Source organism: Verruconis gallopava (assembly GCF_000836295.1).
Source record: "Verruconis gallopava strain CBS 43764 unplaced genomic scaffold supercont1.8, whole genome shotgun sequence".
Taxonomy (NCBI): Eukaryota; Fungi; Ascomycota; class Dothideomycetes; order Venturiales; family Sympoventuriaceae; genus Verruconis; species Verruconis gallopava.
The window spans coordinates 75404-93014 of NW_015622144.1; the positions used below are offsets into that span (position 1 = coordinate 75404).

Sequence of the window (17611 nt, forward strand, 5' to 3'; positions counted from 1 at the left end):
AAAAAAAAAAAAAAAAAAAAAAAGGCAGGACCAACCAAGACCCCGTGGCTGCAGTCAATGCCACTGGTCTACTGTTCTGCAAAGGTTTCGCGAGCGAGAGCACGTCCACTCACTGCGCCCTGCAGGCCGACATGAGGATAACAGCAGATCCAGCCCACCGCATTTCGCCAGCCTACATCTGTGCAAAAGGCCGATTAGCGTCGCCAACGGCAGGATCACTCAGAAGGAGGTTCGAGCACGTGGGGGAGTGCCAACAGCAAAGCGTGCGTAGCTGCGGCACTTGCGAGATCGAAATGCATGCTGCCTTTCCCTGCGCCTTCTTCGTCTTCGCTGACAATCTTACACACTGCCGAAAACAAGAGCGACAAGTAAAACGGTTTTTGTCTACTTAATTTCTTTTTCCGCTTTCCCTGTGAATATATGCAGAAGGGGCCGATATATCACCTTTGTTTTGCCAATCTCTCGCCTCCAGTCGGTTCAGCTGCAGATTTTCTTTGTTCACTCTGTTTTTATTTTCTTTGTCCTTGTGCGTGCTGGTTTAAGCGACAGGGGTTACCCGCCCTTTTGACCCCCTCATCCGCCCTAACGGACGCTGTCGGTTCGGGGTTGACAGCAGCGACACATCTGAAGCTGATTTTTTTTTTACCCTCCGAGAAATAAAACAATTTATTTTCTTCCTTTCCCCCTTCCCCCCCACATACTTCCTCCATAGGCGCGAACGCATGTCCCAAGCCCAAGTTTTGAGCGGCGCGCGGCGGTCGACTTTTCTTTCGTGCGGACGGATGCGACGGGGGTAGGGGTAGGGACGGGGGTCAAAAGAGACGACGTCAAGAAAGGAACAAAGAAACGTGCTAAACGCTGCGTGGGCAGACGTGGCCATGGCGGGCGGGGTAAGTGAGTTTGGTGGAGCAAGCACATTTTCTCAAACAAGAGCAGTCCGCAATCAAGCCGGCGTCAACGTCTCTGCCTCTGCCATCCCTCACCTGTTTCCTTTGCCTGTCTGAAGCTCAAATACCAGCGTCTTGTGGTTTTCCAAAAAGAAAAGAAGAGATAAAACAACTCAAAACAGACCAAAAAAGACAGACTGAAAAAAAAAACCAGATCGAAAAAAAATGACGAGCTTTGAAGGCAAGGTGGCGCTCGTCACCGGCTCGGCGAACGGGCTGGGCAAGGGCGTCGCCCTCGCATTCCTCGAGGCCGGCGCCAAGGTGGTGCTATGCGACATCAACGAGGGCCGGCTCAAGGAGGCCGAAGCGGAGCTGTCCGGCAAGGGCGCCGTCTTCGCCCACAAGGTCGACACGACGGACGAGGCGTCGGTCGAGGCCCTGATGAGCGCCGCGGTGGACGCGTTCGGGAAGATCGACGTGCTGGTCAACAACGCGGGGATCATGGACACGTTCAGTACGTATCACTTTTATTTTTTTTTTTCCAAGTCGAACGGAACAAGATATCGGAGAGACGGGGAGAGGAGCGAAGAGGCGGCAAGACGGACGGGGTTTGAATGCGGAGAGTGGTAGTGCAAACACACTCAGGCTGACTTGCGTACAGCACCGGTGGGCGAACAGGACAAAGCGCAGTGGGACCGCGTCATGGCGGTCAACGTGACGGGCACCATGCTGGTGACCAAGCACTTCATCCGGCACGTGCTCGGGCAGACGGCGGCGGCGGCGGCGGCGATCGTCAACGTGGGCTCCCTGGCCAGCTTCAAAGGCTGGGTCGCCGGCGCGGCGTACACGGCGTCCAAGCACGCGCTCGTCGGGCTGACCAAGAGCACGGCGGCCTTCTACGGCGCAAAGGGCGTGCGGTGCAACCTGATCCAGCCGCCGGGCATGCCGACGGGCATCTCGGAGGGCCTGCCGCCCTTCCACGAGGAGGGCATCCGGACCAGCCGGGACCTGAACCCGAAGGTGACGTCGCCCGAGTCCGTGGTGATGCTGCCGGACGTGGCGAAGCTGGTCCTCTACCTCTCGAGCGACCAGGCCTCGCTGGTCAACGGCCAGTGCATCTCGCCGGACAGAGGCCTCATCAGCGCCTCCTAGCCTGGCCTGCGTGGAAGCTTTGCCTGAGCACGCAACAAAAAAAGAAGGGGGGGTCCGGTCGGGCCGCTGCCCAACGCATCTGCTAGCCCGGCTACGCGTTCGAAAGTTTTTTTTTGTCTGGTGTGTCATGTCGACAGTGACGCGGACGAGGCGTCAACTTTTTTGGGTCTCGCCAGAAGTGACTCATATCCTGGAGGGAGTGCGACATGACGGCTCCTTTTTTTTCTTTTTGTTTTCCTACGGCTAGAACAGACTGCTGACGTGCTCAGACAAAAGAAGAAGAAGAAGAAGAAGAAGAAGAAGAAGAAGAAGAAGAAGAAGAAGAAGAAGAAGAAGAAGAAGGAAAAAAAAAGGGAAATTCTCATGTAACCGAATAGTAGAATGCAAATGAAAGTAGCCGTTCATGAAGCATAGGACTCAGTCTTGAATCGAGTGAAAAAAAAAGAATGATAGGGATGATGCTATCAAAAAGCTATGATCAAAGAGGTATACTCCAAAGCATCTGTTCTGTCCCCAAGACACATTCGCATTCCATTCCATCATCGCAAAAAGTAAAAGAAAAAAAAAAAGAAAAGATACCGGAAGGGGAAATTGCTTCCCTCTTCATACATGCATAAGTGTATATCTGTCCAGTTGCGGTAAGCGTGGTACTATCGTCGTCAAAGCAATCCATTTCGTCCCATTTCGCAAGAAAATGCATAGCTCCCAGATTCGTCCGTCGCCTGTTGGCCCCCCCTCTTATTTTTCCGAGAAATCACCTATCCCTTCACCTCGCAAACGCCGACGCGCCGTACAACCCCCGTGCAGAAGAATGAAAAAAAAAAGTGAGCCGAACGTTTTAGAAGATTGACCAAAAAAAAAGGGACAGGCAAAGGCCGTAGAAGAAAAAGTAATGGCACGTGGGTGCCTATGGGTGCGAATTCGGGTTGCGCAATCAATGAAAGCAAGGTGAAAGGCGGTGGTTTAATAGGCTCCTCAACTCTGCGCCCTCACGCTGAGCGTGAACCTCTCCGGATTTCGCTCCATACCGACGCGAAGGTCTTCGTCTCCCCTGATTGGGTATAGTCTGCCTTCGGCCTCGTCTCGGTAGCATACCTCAAGCTCCGCGTCATCTTCCTCGCCGTCGATGCGCTCGAGCGCTCTTCGCTCCTTCAACTTGCGATACAGGTCCTTGTACGAGAACTGTGCCGGCATGCGGATGACAACACAGTTGTCTGGCTCAAACCATACCTTGATCTTGAGCGGGGCGCCGGGCGCGCGATTGGTTGTCGTCGTGGCTTGTGACGGAGTGCGCGAGTGTTGGAACTGGCCTTGCGGGTTATGTCCCGTCGCGGTCCCCGGACGTCCGGAGACGGCAGCGCTGTAGCCTTGCTGCGAGAGGTTTCCGGCCGAGCTCTGCGGACTCGCCGCGTTGGATGGGTTTGCGGGTGAATCTTGCGAGGCCGAGCTAAGTCTGTAGTCGTCCGTGGCCACATTAGGGTCAATCTCGTAGTCGCCCTCGCGTGGCGCAAAAAAGACGCGGACCAGGTTGCTCCGCGTGATGTGAGGTCCTAGTTTGAGCAAGTTGCGAATGTACTCGTCCAGGTTGGCCCGTCTGCCGTTCGAGATGTTGTCCGTGACGTAAGTGACCGGGCCCGGCATGTACGGTAAGGTGCGTTCGTGGCCCTTGACGTTTCCAGCCTCCAGCGGGTGTTCCTGAATCAGATTGATCTGCAGGTCGTAGAAGTCTTGATACAGACGCTGCAGCTCCCAGTGTCTGCCATCCTCCATCTGGCATTCAACGATGAACCAAAAGGTGTCGTCAGCAAAGCAATAGCGTGGAACGGAGGCTTTGACGGGCGCGAGCATGACGGGCTGCGGCTGGCGAGCTCCGTTCTGGCCATTCGGGTAGCCTCGCTGTTGGTAGGGATTTCCTTGTTGGAGCTGTCCGTAGCTGTTTGCTTTGGGTCAGCGCCAGAAAAAAACTCTCGTAAAAACAAAGTTTAAACAACCAGTCTTTTCCGGCTAAAGGAAGATGCTCAAAAGAAAAAAAAAAGAATTAAGAAGAAAATTACAAATTACTTTGCAGAGACACTTGAAAGCAATGCGTGGCAGAAAAAGGACTTACGGATTCTGCGATTGGTTGTTCAGGCTCATCCGCGCCATGCCCTGCTGTAGAGCCTGCTGGCCACCGCTGAGGTCGCCAGCCGAGAACTGGCCAAGCGGGATGCTTCGTTCCTTATATTCAGCGGCCATCTTCTTCCACTCCTCGACCTTGGGCACACCAGCCCTCCTGACGGCCTCGAGGGGGTCCGCGGCGGGCAGTCCCGTGGCCATGTCGCGGATTTCGATGAAGGAGACGGGAATCAAGCCCGGTCCACCTAGGCGCGTGATGGGTTTCGCGACAAACCACTCGGGATTAGACTGGGCGATGACGATGATGGCCTCGCCCTCCTTGGCCTCAAGCTCGTCCGGCCGCTCGGCCTTGAAGTCGTACATGACGATGCCATACACAGAAGCACCTCTGCCAGCCCCTTGTTGAGGGCGCTGCGAGCTGCCGGCCGACATCCTCTGCGCGCCACCGACACCGGTGCCGTTGCCGGTTGCGTAGCCTGAGTCGTGAGGAGCGCTGCCTTGGACGGGTGCGTACCCGCCGCTCCCCGTCGAACCAGCGCTATTACGTGCCTGCTTGCCTACCGTCTCAAAGAATTTTACAGGAACAAGACCGCGCGCGCCTTGCAGCGGATTGCATGCCTCGTACCACTCCGTATCGTTCTCGCGCCCGACGACGTGGAGGAAGTCGCCGGCAGAGAATGTGAGGTAGCCAGGCCCGAACGCCTTCTCTGGTGGTAGATCCGCGATGGCTTTGATGACCTGCTCGTGGGGGAAACTGTCAGTATCGCACGCTCTGAAACAAGACGAGTGAGGGGTTGGAGTTTCTATACAAGTGCGGCTGGCGCGCGCATGAGCCTGTGCAGCGCGTACCGCCAAGAGCCTGTTGCGCGATGAAGTGCAGTGACTCACGGAACCGCGTGAACAAAAGAGGAGCGAGGGAGCGAACAGGCAAGAAGAGTAGAAATGAAGAAATGAAAGATGGGAAAAAAAATAAAGAAAGAAAAAGAGAAGGAACTTTTAGACAAGGAGCACGCGTACCTTCTTTGGAGGCACGATGGCAATGGCATCTTTCTGCGGTATTGATATGTGATGTGGTTTTGCATCCCCCCTTTCACCCTTCATAGACATGCGAAACTAAGATGGAGGTCAGTACAAGAGCAGGGAAATATGCAAAGCTGTCTGCAAGTCGACTGGCGACGTATGCCGGGCAACGAAGCCAGAGAAAACAGAGGGACGCGCATTGCATGGATGTGCATTCGCATACCTTGACCATGGTTACGAAGTAACTGATTTGGCCGTGGATGTCCGCGCAGTGAGAGCGGTTGTAGGCACGTTTGGATCAGTGGTTGCGGCGCGCTGGTTGCCGGCGCAGGTCCGGAAGCTGGATGTCCTCCCTGCAGACACGGACGGACGAACGCGCGCACACACAGTCACACACAGGCAGACAGACACAAAGAGAGGGGCAGAAAGAGCGTGCGTGTGACGAAGTAAGGGGGGAGAGCTGGTGCAAACTTCAGAGGCAGAAGGAAGAAAGGAAGAAAGAAAGAGAGCTTGCGCGGGTTTCCAGTCTGTCTGCTGTCCTCTTTCCCGATGAATGCGCGTGTATGAAGAGAAGGTGTGAGCGGATGGTCAGCGCAGTGGTCGCGGCGACGGCAGCGTGCGGGTGTGCAACGGTGTCAGGCAGGCCTACGGCCGGGTATAACAGAAGCGTCTTCGGGCAGGAGTCGAAGGGGCAGCGAGCAGACGGCGCGTAGGACTTGGTTGCGGGGAGGATTTTTGTCGGTGGTCAGCGGTGCCGTTGCTGTAGCAAGTAGATGAATCGGTCGCGGGGGGGGGGGGAGACTGGTGGGCGAGAGTAACGGTGGTGTCGGGAGATTCAAGGTCGGGAATATACCGCAAGCGGACGGGTATCTGACGCAGGGCCGCAGCAGCAGCAGCTGGGGTCAGGCTGGGTTGAAAAAAGGACCAGAAAAAAAAAGGGAAGAGGACGGCGACGAGGACGTAAGAACGGTGACGGCTTTGCGAAGCCACACAGCGGAACACGCAAACATCCACTGACCGCACACACACACGGACAAGACACACACGCGCGCGCGCCCACACAGACACACACGCACACAGAGCAAGGCGGTGCAAATGGCGGCGATGTGAAGGGGTGGAGCCCGTGGGCGTGGGCGTGGATGTGCGCGCGTGTATCCGTATGTGTTCGTGTACGGGTGCGTGGATGTATGTGCGTATGTGTGGCCCTCGGAGTGTATGTGCGTGTGGTTGAACGTGATTTCGTGCGCGAGGGAGAGTGTGTCTGTACGTACGAGTGGGATGGATGGACGGGCGGAGGGGGCACGTAGGCACGGAGGGACGCAGGCAGACGTGCACAGGCAGGGAGACGCTGCGGGCTTGGACAGACCAGACACGCCAGCAGCCCAGAAGCAGTGCTGAAGACGACGGGTGGGTGGTGAGTGGAGCGTGGAGGAGCAACGTTGGGCGAAGATGAAACTCGGCCGCCCTTGCACGGCTGCCCAGGTCCAGGTGGCCGGCGTCGGGCAGAGGGCAAGGCGAGCGGCAGTGGAGACCACGGCGGGACGGGACAGGAACAAGGACAGCGGGCTGTTCGTGGGTGCGGCCGACGGACGGCGAAAGCGAAAAAAAGGACCTGAGAACGAGGGAGCCTCGAAAGGGCTCCGGTAGGCTGGGCTGGGACGGGAACGTACGCGCACGCACAGGGCGACGCGGACAGAACGACGCCGGAGCGGGACTGGTGCTCGCTGTCGCCGCGGAGGAGAACCGAACAGAACACAGACGAACAGAGCAGAGGAGAGCAGAGCAGAGGAGAGACAGAGCAGAGCACCGCAGAGCACAGCAGCAACGAGCCGAGCGCAGAGGCTGCGCTGAGCGACGGCGCGTGAACGGCGGCCGTTTCGGGCGCATCAGGAACTGGCTGGACAAGGCCGTCGCGCTTGACCTGTCACTGGGGGCTGTCGTCATTGGTTACGTTCTCGTCCCATCTGCTTTCTTTTCGTTCTCCCCCCCTTCCCACGTCTTCCCACTGTCGCGCAGACGGCATACGGGCCCTGGATCGGCGAGAGCAGCGTAGAGTAAGCAGGAGCCTCGTCGAGAGGGCACTGGAGAGCGGCGCCGCAGCGCTCCCCGACATCAGCACCGGCGGCCGCAGAGTCGTCGCGGTCGTGGTGGTTGCAGTGGGATGCCGCGGTCGTGGTGACTGCGACGGTTGCTCCTGCCCCCAAGGTAGTGCGGGCTAGTGCGCCAGGAAACGCGGTAAAACCCCCGAGCAGCGCCTTCCGTGCTCCCCCCAAACACAGGGTCGCCCCTGCTATCCGACTGCTCGGACCCGCTCGTTCCCCCCTTAGCCAGGCCAGCAGCGCCCCAGCAGTCGACGTTCGCGCTTTCCACCGGCGCGGGGCCCAGTCAGAGCCCCCGCTGAGCAGCACCACGCCTGGGTCGCGGCGACGATGCGTTTGGAACACCCGCTCGGGACGAACAGTCGAGGCCAGATCGGCTAAACGAATCGCGCGCTCTGTCTGCTGCAGGGCCAAAAGAGACGGAGCAGGACGGGCGGGAGCCAGCAGCTGAGAGCGCGAGACCGCGAGACCGCGAGACAGCGAGACCGCGACGCGGAAGCTCTCCACATGCGTTTCCAACACACGCTCCGTACGCAGCACGAAGAGAAGGCGACCAGCGCGAGGAGGGAGAACAGCGTTCGTTCCTTGGCCACGCTGTGCCGCTGCGGACGTTGCTGGACTTGGTCCTGTCTTCGCTCGCTGCGGCCGCTGCTGCTCGCTCCCAGCTCGGGACTCGCATACCCCGTTATTCACACGTACATCTTCGTGCACATGCACACACATATGCTGCTCACGATTCACTTGCGTGCCTCGTCGGGCCTTGGCCGCGTGTGCTGTGTTCGTTCGCCGCGTCCCGTACCGGACACCCAACAGTCGCTGTACGTCCTTCTACGGGCTCCCGCCCAGCTGGTCTGACAGCCGTCCTTCGCTCCCAGAACCATTCTTGCTCGCCTCCTCGTGGCCATTTTCCCCTTACGCTACCGTTGCTTGGTCCCCTTCGGTCCCACGTTACGGTTGTGCTGTGCCCTTCTTTGCTCTCTTTTCCCCTGCCCAGCCGACCCTCGTACCCAACACGCTGCTCCCCCTTCCCGCGCCTGAGCCCAGTGCGCTTGGGAGCAGGAGGAGCCTCTGTTGTCTGGCGCGCAAAGACAAGAAGAATAATGCAAAGGAACGCCTTGGCGCTTCCATCTTTGCTCGTGGCCTCCCCTTTCCATCCGCATCGCTTTTGGGCGTCCTCGGGAGATTGCCGCCCTGCAGGTCAGCGCTACGATTGGCAGCCCGTCCATGTCTTCGCCATGGCCCACCACCACTAGCACTACCACCACCACGACTGATTCCACGGCTGTCCATCGAACACGCATACAGGCGAACGGGGCCACAAAAAAGTGACTCGCCCCCATTTCTTCGGCGTGCCATTGGCAAGCTACGCCGCCATTTATCCTCCCGTCTACCCACTAAGATAACGAATCCCAGATCTTGTTTTGTCGGATGCATTTTTTTTGGTCCACGCGCGCACCGGCTCGGCATCATTTTTCTATTCTTTTCTATTCTTTTCTTTTCTTTTCTTTTCCCTTGTCTCTTCCTACCCTTTCTCCTCCTCTCTTGGACTGGGGTACTCTTCCTCGTGGCCGTTCTGGCTGGGCCGAATGGGCTACGTTTGGCTCGGTAACGGAACGGCACTGTGCGACAAAACGGACACCACTTTGGTTCTCGTGAAAAAAAAAGAAAAAAAAAACAAGACACTGACGCCACACACGCACACACGCATGTTCGCATGTTCGCGTACACGCAAAATCCATGCATGCATGCGCTGCCAAAGCAGCTGAGGTCAGAAAGCGATGGGGCCACGGCAAAGTTGACAATGCGTGGCACATGCCGAAGCAGCGGGCCATCGCCTCGTCACACGTGGCCGCAGACACCGAGTCAAGGCAAGAAGAGTATCAAAAACAAGTACCTTCAGAGGCACGAGACAGGCGAACAAAAGCAGCAGAGGACGAAGCACAGAAAGCTGATCCCTGCTCTGCCCTGTCGAGCCCTGCCAGACCTCCACCCAGGCCGCCTTACGCTCATGCACGCTGAGAGAGCTTGCCCGAACGCTGGTCAAACTCGAACCTTCTGTGAGCACCTTTACGAGGCCGATCGCCGGATCGCAAAGCCGACGGGCGCCCCGCCAGACCACGCGATGCCCGTGCTGCTGATCTGACCCGTACGAGAGTCCTGCGTGGTCTATGCGGGCGCACGAAGGCGTGCGAAGAAGCGAGGCGGACGGGCAGAAAGAAGAAGAACCCGAGAGGGCGGAGAGCGTGCGTGCGAGTCGTGGCCCGACTTCGCGAACAGCTCCAAGCCTGGACGTCGTCGCTTTTCGGGCCTCGCTCCCCCATCATCGGTAGCCCGACAACGTAACCCTTTCGCTCCCCTTAACAAAGTCCTGCCGCATCGTAAACCAAGCGGACCCGCGGCTCGCCCAAGTGCCGGGCTCACCAGCGTTTCCTTCTGACGCACGCATCCCGGCCTTGGCTCTGTTCCAGAAGCATCGAGGCAAACACGCTCCACGAACGGGGCCGCTCTTTGTCGTCCGGTTTCCTTCATGCAAAATGCACAAATTCATGCACCCCGATCTGATTGCCAGGCTCCCTCGTTCCATCCGACAAACGGACCAACCAACCATCCGTCCATCCCCCCATCCATCAAAATCATTCATTCAATCAGACGGCCGTGCTAACGCGACCGGAAAGCAGGAAAACGGCAAAAAACAAACAGGCCAAGGGAGAAAAAAAAGAAAAAAAAGAAAAAAAAAGAAAGCTGTCCTGCTCACCTGCTCGACTGTGCCCAGGAAGATTCGTCGCCCTTTACCCAGCGCCCCCCCCATTCGCCCGTCCTACTCTCGTCGCCGTCTTTATTGCATCCATCTCATCTATCTCTCACGCAAAGAGACGCTCACATGACCTTCCCCGCGTCTTCTCGCCATTGGAAACCCCCCCCCCCTCCTTTGCCCTTCCCCCTTCCCCTCCTGCCGCCTCATACGCTCTCTCTGATAGAATGTCCCTCATTTGGTTGTGACTTGTCGCCCTTGTCACTCCTGTCGCAAATACCTGCGTTTCTCCCATACGCGATCCGACCAAGCTTTCGTTCAGCTCTTCAGCTTCTGACATCTCAAGACGTCCCTGTTGACTTCATTATTTGTGATCAGAGCGTGCTAGTAAAAAAAAGAAAAAGAAAAAAGAAAAACAAAAGCATCCCGGGACGTCAAGACGGCGTAATCCGAATGGCCAGTTTTGAATTTGGTTGCATAGTTTTATATACTCCACACACATCACATCATCATCCTGCCTGGCACGTGGGAGCGGTCCGCCTCATCAACTAAAGGGCCCGTCACGCACGAATCCTCTTGCCGTATCTCTTTCCCGAGTCATTTGTGCTGATGTCGTTTTGCACTCTCTTGGCCACCTAAGCTACGAGAGAAAGAGAAAAAACAAAAGCCAACGTTCGTGACTTTGTCTGCCCTCCCTCACATGCTTATCCTTCTTTGCTCTGAACTCTGCGGGTGTCTCGTCCACGACAGGAAGAGCACAAAAGCGTAAGATGGACACCCACTGCTTTCGCAGTGTAGGCGTCGCGATCCATACGGGGTCCCCTTGACGTCGCTACCCGTCCCAGGGTTCGTTGAAGCCGTGGCAGACTATGCTCCAAATTCCTGTGTCTTGAAGAGAACACTCCTCATAGCTATGGCATCTTGCAAGCTGAAAATAAAGTAGTATCGCTGCAAAGAGAAGAATAAAACGCCGTTCGTCTCTGCTGTGCTTACTGTATGACTGTTGAACATCATGTGCAATGTAACAGGTGACTTTATGTGAATCGGTGAAAATCGGATCAGCAAAATTTGCGAGGCAAGTTCGGAGCGCGCGCATAGGGTTAGTACCAGTAGTTGCGAGCCATGACCATATCTTGAGTGAAATCGCGGAATACGAAAAAAGGGCCATGCGTGACAGACTTCTTTCCTTCGGATCCATTCTTTGGAATATGCACAAAGCGTGTGCAGTCGCAGCGTCGTGTCGTGCATATGTGCCTCATTCCTCCTCCGTCCGTGCAATCAACTTTCGCGTGCGGAATACTCTCGGGTCGAAAATGGCCTCACTGTAGGTCGCGAATCAAGTCAAGGAACTCAGAGAAAATGAAAGAATAATCAAGAAGCTATTCGAGGGCACAGTGCTAGAGTTGCGTCAGAACTTGCAGTGGCATCTTGCAAGCCTGCCAAGGGCTTAAGAATGCAAACGGCAGATTGCAACCACTTGCAGTCACGTTTGTCACATCGTCCTCTCAGGGGATGATTGATGATGAACCGTCGCTCTCCAATCAACCGCGTTCCCAAGATCTGGTGGAGGCTCGGTCGAATTGCCGTCTACGCGGCGTGACGTGACACGTTTGTCACTTTAATAGTGTAGGGTCTCTGTGAGCCTCTTGCCAAGCATAAGAGCAGGTTTGATCCAGGCGTTCGAAGAACGTGCTTTGGACATGCTCTTTGGGAGGGATGACGATGGCATGATTTCATATCTGGCCCTTGATATCCACGCTCTTGAAAGCACTAGCTCTGGCGGCTTGAAACAACGGTAGAGCCTTTCCGGTGTCCAGCTTCCATTGGCCAAGCTCTTTTTCGTCTAAAGGTTGAACAGGTCGTACCAAAGCACCGGCTTGGCCCGCGCCCGCATTATCTAGAAATTCAATCGTCGCTTCGTAGGTGTCGAAGCCTAGTTCCTCTGCAAGGAATTGAATGCTTACGTTAGGCTTATATCTTTTTGGAATTAGTTTATGTTCGACGACTATAAATGTTGGGAGTAAGACGTACGCTTTACATATGGTTGCCAGAGCAGCGATTCTTTCGCGCGGAACGAACATGTCCATCAGATATGCCCCCATATTAGGTACACTTTGGTAGAGGTGAGCTAGTAACTTATGGTAATTGCCCGATGCTTGTGCTGAGCGAACAGCAAGAGCGTGCTTGACACACTCTTCCTGACGCAGCTCTGGTGTAATCTCGGCAAGGATGTCATTGAGGGCAATGCGGTTGCACGTATGTACGAAGTAGAGAATGCGGTATGCCAAAAATTCGGCCGGGTGTCCCCCAAGCTTGAGCGAGTACAGAGCTCGAAGTTGCGTTTGACATTGGTTATACTCACCCAAATCGCCCATCTCAAGCGCTATACGAGCATGAAGCTCATATACCTTGACGGTAAACTCATTCTTGATATGCTGTACGGTTAGATCTTGTCTCATAGATTTGAATTGATCACAAGTATATACGTAGTTGCCATCCTGCGTCCACTTTTTTTTGATGTGGTCGAAGGCCTTCTCCAGGACATCGAGGGGTCGGACCTCCTCGGGCTTGGGAGCTCCATTTAGACGGAAGTATTGCTTCTCTAGCCGCTGACATGTCCCAATGACTGGGCCAGAGTTTAGATCATGAGGAGGCGTAACCTCGCGTCGAGCATTCCAAGGTGGGGTGTCTTCTAAATGTGCGCCAAACCGCTGCTTGCGCTTCTCAGCTTGGGCTTGGAACTTACTTGTGCCTTTGCCGAGTGCATCCTGCTGTTTTTTTATGCGTTTCTCTATCTTGGACTGCTGGCCCTTGCTGGCATATGTAACGCGGTCACCAAAACCGTTAGAATCATCTCTTTCCCAAGGAGGTATTGATGCGTCATCTGTAACGTCGTTGCCATATTTGCGTTTTTTGGAGCCAGAGTCCGGCTGTTCTACTGCGTTCCAGCCATTATTCTCGTAGGACTGGGTGTTCCAGGATGCGATAGCCCGTTCTTGCTGTATTAGTTGTTGCGGTAAAGGAAGAGTAGCCCAGTCAATGGTGTCCAGTTGACCGTTCTCGGCAGCAGCTGACAACGTCTTCTTCAGCATTGCTTGCATATCATCATTACTGATATCTGCAATCAAGTTCTCGGGTTGAAATGATCGAAAAACGTAGTCACGAACTGGCTGGGGCCATTCTACTTTTTTCACTACTGGTGCAGGTGGTGGAGGTGTTGACGGGTGCACGGTGTGTGAGGACAGAGAAGAGGATGGTGAGTACGAGCCGTTGGATGAGCCGTCAGGGCGATTGAACGCCCGTCTTGCTGCAACGGATGTATATGCTGTGGTTGCTGGACAGCGGTCAGTGTCTTGCGATGGAAGGAGACGGGTCGGACAGAAGGTCGTACCAGCCATGCTTTATGGGTTAGCGCCAAAGGGGCACTGAAAAGAAAGGAAGCACAAGAATTCTATGAGATAAATGCCAAAAACGTTCCTGTGGTTAGCCGACGATGAAAGGTCAGGTACGGGGAGGGAATGTGTGGGAAAAAGTGTGTGGTTGCGGATGCGGTGAGGTTTGTGACTTGAAGCGAAGTCCCACGCCGTCACACGGGCCAAGTGCCAAGCTGGCATCTCACGTGAGTCACTAATCTGATGGCGTTTCCGATTTCGGCCGTCTAGTCGCCATCGATGTATCAGAGGCGACGTTAAGTCAGCCTCCGTACACTTGACAGGCAGCTTCACAATGCTGATAAGACATTACTGAGGAAAACCCATCGCATCGTGCCAAACAATGCTGTGTCATATGACACCTTCGTTGCATGTCCTGAATGTTGCTCCGCCGAATCGACCTGACCACTGCTTTCCAGCCACTGCCCCTCCAAGATGAGACATTCTTAGACGTCCAAGACTCCGTAGGATTGTATGATGGGTACGTGCTTGCATTTTTTGCGTGAGTCTCTTAAACATAAAGTGCTGATCGACTGCTCGCAGAAAGTATAAGATACCACAGTATCAGAATGGGAGAGCATATTTGACTTCCCACCGAATATGCTATGTCGACAACAACGAGCCCAGAAAGTATTCGGTGTCCGTGGACCTGAAAGATGTCGACACTGTGGAGTACTACGTAAGACTAAGCACATGTGCAGTGTCTGTTGCAGTGTTAACAACCGATTAGGGCGGGTTTTTTAAATCTTCGCCCAAAGTCACGCTTTACTCCAAAGCTTCCAAAACTACCACATTACCTTCAAACAACTCGCCCCGGACTCCCGCTGCCTCACCAGCTAGGCAAGGATCTCCGGCTTTGTCGCTGGTTCCAGCCCCAGCTCTCAACTCAAATGCCACCTGGATCTGCCCTATCGACGGCTTCTCGAATCCAATTCCAATCAACTTCGATCCTGCGACCGCAAACGTGCACACAAACATACCGCCATGTCTGGCTTGTGGAGTGAAACCATCAGTGGCACATGTAGTCAAAGCTGCCCTGACCCAGATGTCGCACAGACAAGCGGCAACCACGAGCCCTATGTTAGAACCGTCTAGCAGCAAGCTAAATAAGGTTGCCTGTCCACGATGCACGTTCGAAAATGACGCTGCACTGCTTGTATGTGAGATTTGTAGCGCCAATCTCCCTGCAGCTGCGAATAAGCGACTAGATCTAGAGACACCCCTGCGTTCTGAATCCCCAGCGCCGACCCTGCAGAATCTCAACATAGGAGAGGATATGCCGAGTATTAAATTGTCTTTTCGTTCGAACAACGGCAAAGAAGAGGAGTTCTACAAGAAGCTGAAACATGCTTTAGTGCAGAGAAAATGGCTTCTCATGAGCGCACCGCCCATCCCGCATCCACAGCAGCGCCCATCATCCCCTCATAATACCCTCACACGTCGTCCGAGTGACAATCTCGTCGGCTTGGCAGGCCTTGAGCGCCGCGGACAACAGCTTCGCCAAACAAATGAAATGATTCTTGGCAATGCCTTCGAAGATCTCGAGGCCTTAATGACATCTGCAAAAGAGGTCATAGCCCTCGCAGAACGCTTCAGTACACAAGCTCGAAATACCCACGGGGTCAGCTCCGAAGCAAACGCAATTCTTTCTCATTCAGCATCGGCACTCGGCATCGCTACGACCAAGGATACATTGGGTTCTGATAATCTTTACATTTCCGAGCTATCTCGTAATATTGCTGAGTTTCTCACAGACGACGCAAAAGGTGTACTCAAACGCGAGGGAGGCATTATGTCGCTCGTCGATCTCTGGGCAGTTTTCAACCGTGCTCGAGGTGGTGTTGAACTTGTTTCTCCAGCTGATTTCGTTAAAGCCGCCGAAATGTGGGATAAGCTTTCTTTACCGGTGCGGCTGCGAAGATTCAAATCCGGACTTCTTGTTGTACAAGGTCGAGATCGTACAGATGAGAAGACAATCCAGAGTATTTTGTCTTGGATGCAGATGTTTCATAAAGGTCCTTCCGAAGCGGGTGCGAACTGGGATTGGCGCTTGTTTGGGAAAGGAGTCACTGTGCAGGAGGTGGCGACATGGTTCTCGTGGAGCGTGGGCGTTGCCCAGGAGGAGTTGGAGATGTGTGAGGAGAAAGGATACTTGTGTCGAGAGCAAGGCGTAGACGGAATAAAATTTTGGGAGAATTGGATTGTCAATCTAGAGACTTCTGAGAAGTAACCACTATCTAATCTACCAGAGAGTTGACACAGAGATGAAGAACAATATCAATACAATATGTTGATTGAACAGATAGATCCAATACCCTGCCGCAACTTCTTCACAACGACAAGAATAGCGAGTAATTTTAAAGTAGTTGTTCGTTTCCTGAGTCAAACCACGTAGTTTTTGCTGAGACCGTCTCGACTCCGTCTTAATCGGAAGTAGGAGAATCAAGCCTCAAAGGTAGAAGAAATACTCTCTGAATTCCTGTTTTCTTCTGCTGACAGATGATGTCCTCTTAGCTTTCTCGGGAGTATGTCATCGCATGAGGACAAAAAGAAATTCGGAAACTGCGTTTCGGTAAAGCAGTTTGAAGCTCGACACATTAGTCTATACACGAGTCTTCAGGCATCCAAAGACCTTCATTGATGAAAACACCCATGAACCTGCCCCCTTCTAATAGGATATAGCCTCCACTCATATAGCCTGCTACGCTTAAAGCCAACATGAGTCGAAGTCCAAAAATCTCTTCTGCCTTCCTCCGATGGCTAGCTGTACATCTCTTGGCAACTTTCGTTTCGTACTTGTTGAGTAGTGATTCTAGATTGCAGATGTTGTCTGTTGTAGTCATTTCGTTGAGAAAATGCCGCGGACGGCAACGCTGATGCACGTGTTCATTGGATGGCATCATACTGCACGGGGCTTGAATGGGTTGAATGTAGCAAACAACATTAGAGATCGCGTGTCTCATTGAGCCCATGGCTCTTCGGCTGCAAACGCACCGAGCGGCGCAATGTTGATTCCGTTTGAATCCTAGGCTCTGTGGAGCTAGGGGATGAAGCCAAATGTAGTGAGGTAGATACCATTTACTTTCAGTTCCCTGGTATCAATTTCTCCCTCCTAATCAAAACGTTGACAGGATAGACCTACCAGACTTTCTATAACGGACATCATCTTTCCTTTTCCCCAGGCAAAACCTCTCGGACTTCTGATATCAGACTTCCTTTTCCACACCTTGTTATAGTGTCTTTTCGACGCTTTCGGCTGTTGATCAAGCATTAGGATCATTGAACATCTTCATCCCCCGCCTCAGAACTTTACTGTAACTTTGGTTCCATTCAGGGTAATTGACCTGTTTGGAAACGCCAGCATTGTTGACTAACACGCCGATATCCATCCGAAATATAAGACAGTTCCCAGGCCAACTCTGATTTTCAAAGCTTGCAAGCCGTTCCCTTTTCCGAGATCTGTTTCACAAGGTTCGTGCAACCATATGTCGCCAACACACCTTTGTATTCTGAGCCAGTGAATTAGCTAGTGATTTACGAAACAGAGCCCTAAGGATTCAATGACACACACACACACACACACACACACACACACACACACACACACAATCACTTCTGCTTTAAGCTGAGCTTTCTACTGGAGTCCTCCTTGGAGGAATGAGAGGGGAACAACAACATCTCTTTCACAAGTCCTCGAGATCCCATTCTCCATTCATACTTTCATCTAACTAGCCATTTTTCTAGATGAGGATTTTCAAATAATCGGGTCAAGCATGTCATATTCATGCCAGTAGTTGAAGTTAACAACTGTCTCGTTCCAGTGCTCAAATCGGTCTGCGTTAAATACCCCTAACAATTCATATCTATCAGCATTGGTCTGGCTGTTTAGACATGATTGTGAATTGTTACGCTGGCTATAAATCCGAACATTAGGGTGATCGACCGATATTTTAAATATAAAACATGGGCACGAAAATCAGTTACACCTTGATGAAGGGATTTTCGGCCGGCTACGTCGAGATCATATAAAGCTCTCTTGTCTTTCACATTCCTCTTCTTTTCTTTTCGTTTGGATTTTACGAAAATTCTTGGACTTCATTCACTTACCGTACTCATATTTTGCTGAAATCATACAAGTCGAACTCCGTACCAGGA

General features: G+C 53.6%; 7 protein-coding genes across 7 annotated transcripts; 4 read left to right on the forward strand and 3 right to left on the reverse strand.

The window, feature by feature from the left end:
- The first annotated feature begins 912 nt into the window (after window positions 1-912).
- PV09_03025 (uncharacterized protein) lies at window positions 913-2523 on the forward strand. The gene is made up of 2 exons (XM_016356165.1): window positions 913-1401; window positions 1549-2523. Exons 1-2 carry the CDS (start codon window positions 1113-1115, stop codon window positions 2037-2039), a joined length of 780 nt encoding a protein of 259 aa, XP_016215688.1. The 5' UTR covers window positions 913-1112; the 3' UTR covers window positions 2040-2523.
- On the reverse strand, window positions 2440-5971 carry PV09_03026 (uncharacterized protein). Its single transcript, XM_016356166.1, has 4 exons — window positions 5398-5971; window positions 5172-5267; window positions 4147-4892; window positions 2440-3972 (listed from the first exon to the last, which is right to left on the reverse strand). The coding sequence occupies exons 1-4, from the start codon at window positions 5404-5406 to the stop codon at window positions 3015-3017; spliced, it is 1809 nt and encodes a 602-aa protein (XP_016215689.1). The 5' UTR covers window positions 5407-5971; the 3' UTR covers window positions 2440-3014.
- Window positions 5972-8720: 2749 nt separating this feature from the next.
- PV09_03027 (uncharacterized protein) lies at window positions 8721-9537 on the forward strand. The gene has a single exon (XM_016356167.1). The coding sequence runs from the start codon at window positions 8988-8990 to the stop codon at window positions 9414-9416; it is 429 nt and encodes a 142-aa protein (XP_016215690.1). The 5' UTR covers window positions 8721-8987; the 3' UTR covers window positions 9417-9537.
- PV09_03028 (uncharacterized protein) lies at window positions 9517-10198 on the forward strand. Its single transcript, XM_016356168.1, has one exon. The coding sequence runs from the start codon at window positions 9808-9810 to the stop codon at window positions 10156-10158; it is 351 nt and encodes a 116-aa protein (XP_016215691.1). The 5' UTR covers window positions 9517-9807; the 3' UTR covers window positions 10159-10198.
- A 254-nt stretch (window positions 10199-10452) lies between these two features.
- On the reverse strand, window positions 10453-13577 carry PV09_03029 (uncharacterized protein). Its single transcript, XM_016356169.1, has 3 exons — window positions 13417-13577; window positions 12057-13359; window positions 10453-12002 (listed from the first exon to the last, which is right to left on the reverse strand). The coding sequence occupies exons 1-3, from the start codon at window positions 13421-13423 to the stop codon at window positions 11759-11761; spliced, it is 1554 nt and encodes a 517-aa protein (XP_016215692.1). The 5' UTR covers window positions 13424-13577; the 3' UTR covers window positions 10453-11758.
- Window positions 13578-13732: 155 nt separating this feature from the next.
- Window positions 13733-15806, forward strand: PV09_03030 (uncharacterized protein). The gene is made up of 3 exons (XM_016356170.1): window positions 13733-13937; window positions 14000-14135; window positions 14187-15806. The coding sequence occupies exons 1-3, from the start codon at window positions 13837-13839 to the stop codon at window positions 15684-15686; spliced, it is 1737 nt and encodes a 578-aa protein (XP_016215693.1). The 5' UTR covers window positions 13733-13836; the 3' UTR covers window positions 15687-15806.
- A 247-nt stretch (window positions 15807-16053) lies between these two features.
- On the reverse strand, window positions 16054-16299 carry PV09_03031 (uncharacterized protein; the record flags this gene model as incomplete). The annotated part of the gene is made up of 1 exon (XM_016356171.1): window positions 16054-16299. One exon carries the CDS (start codon window positions 16297-16299, stop codon window positions 16054-16056), a length of 246 nt encoding a protein of 81 aa, XP_016215694.1.
- Between the last annotated feature and the right edge of the window lie 1312 nt (window positions 16300-17611).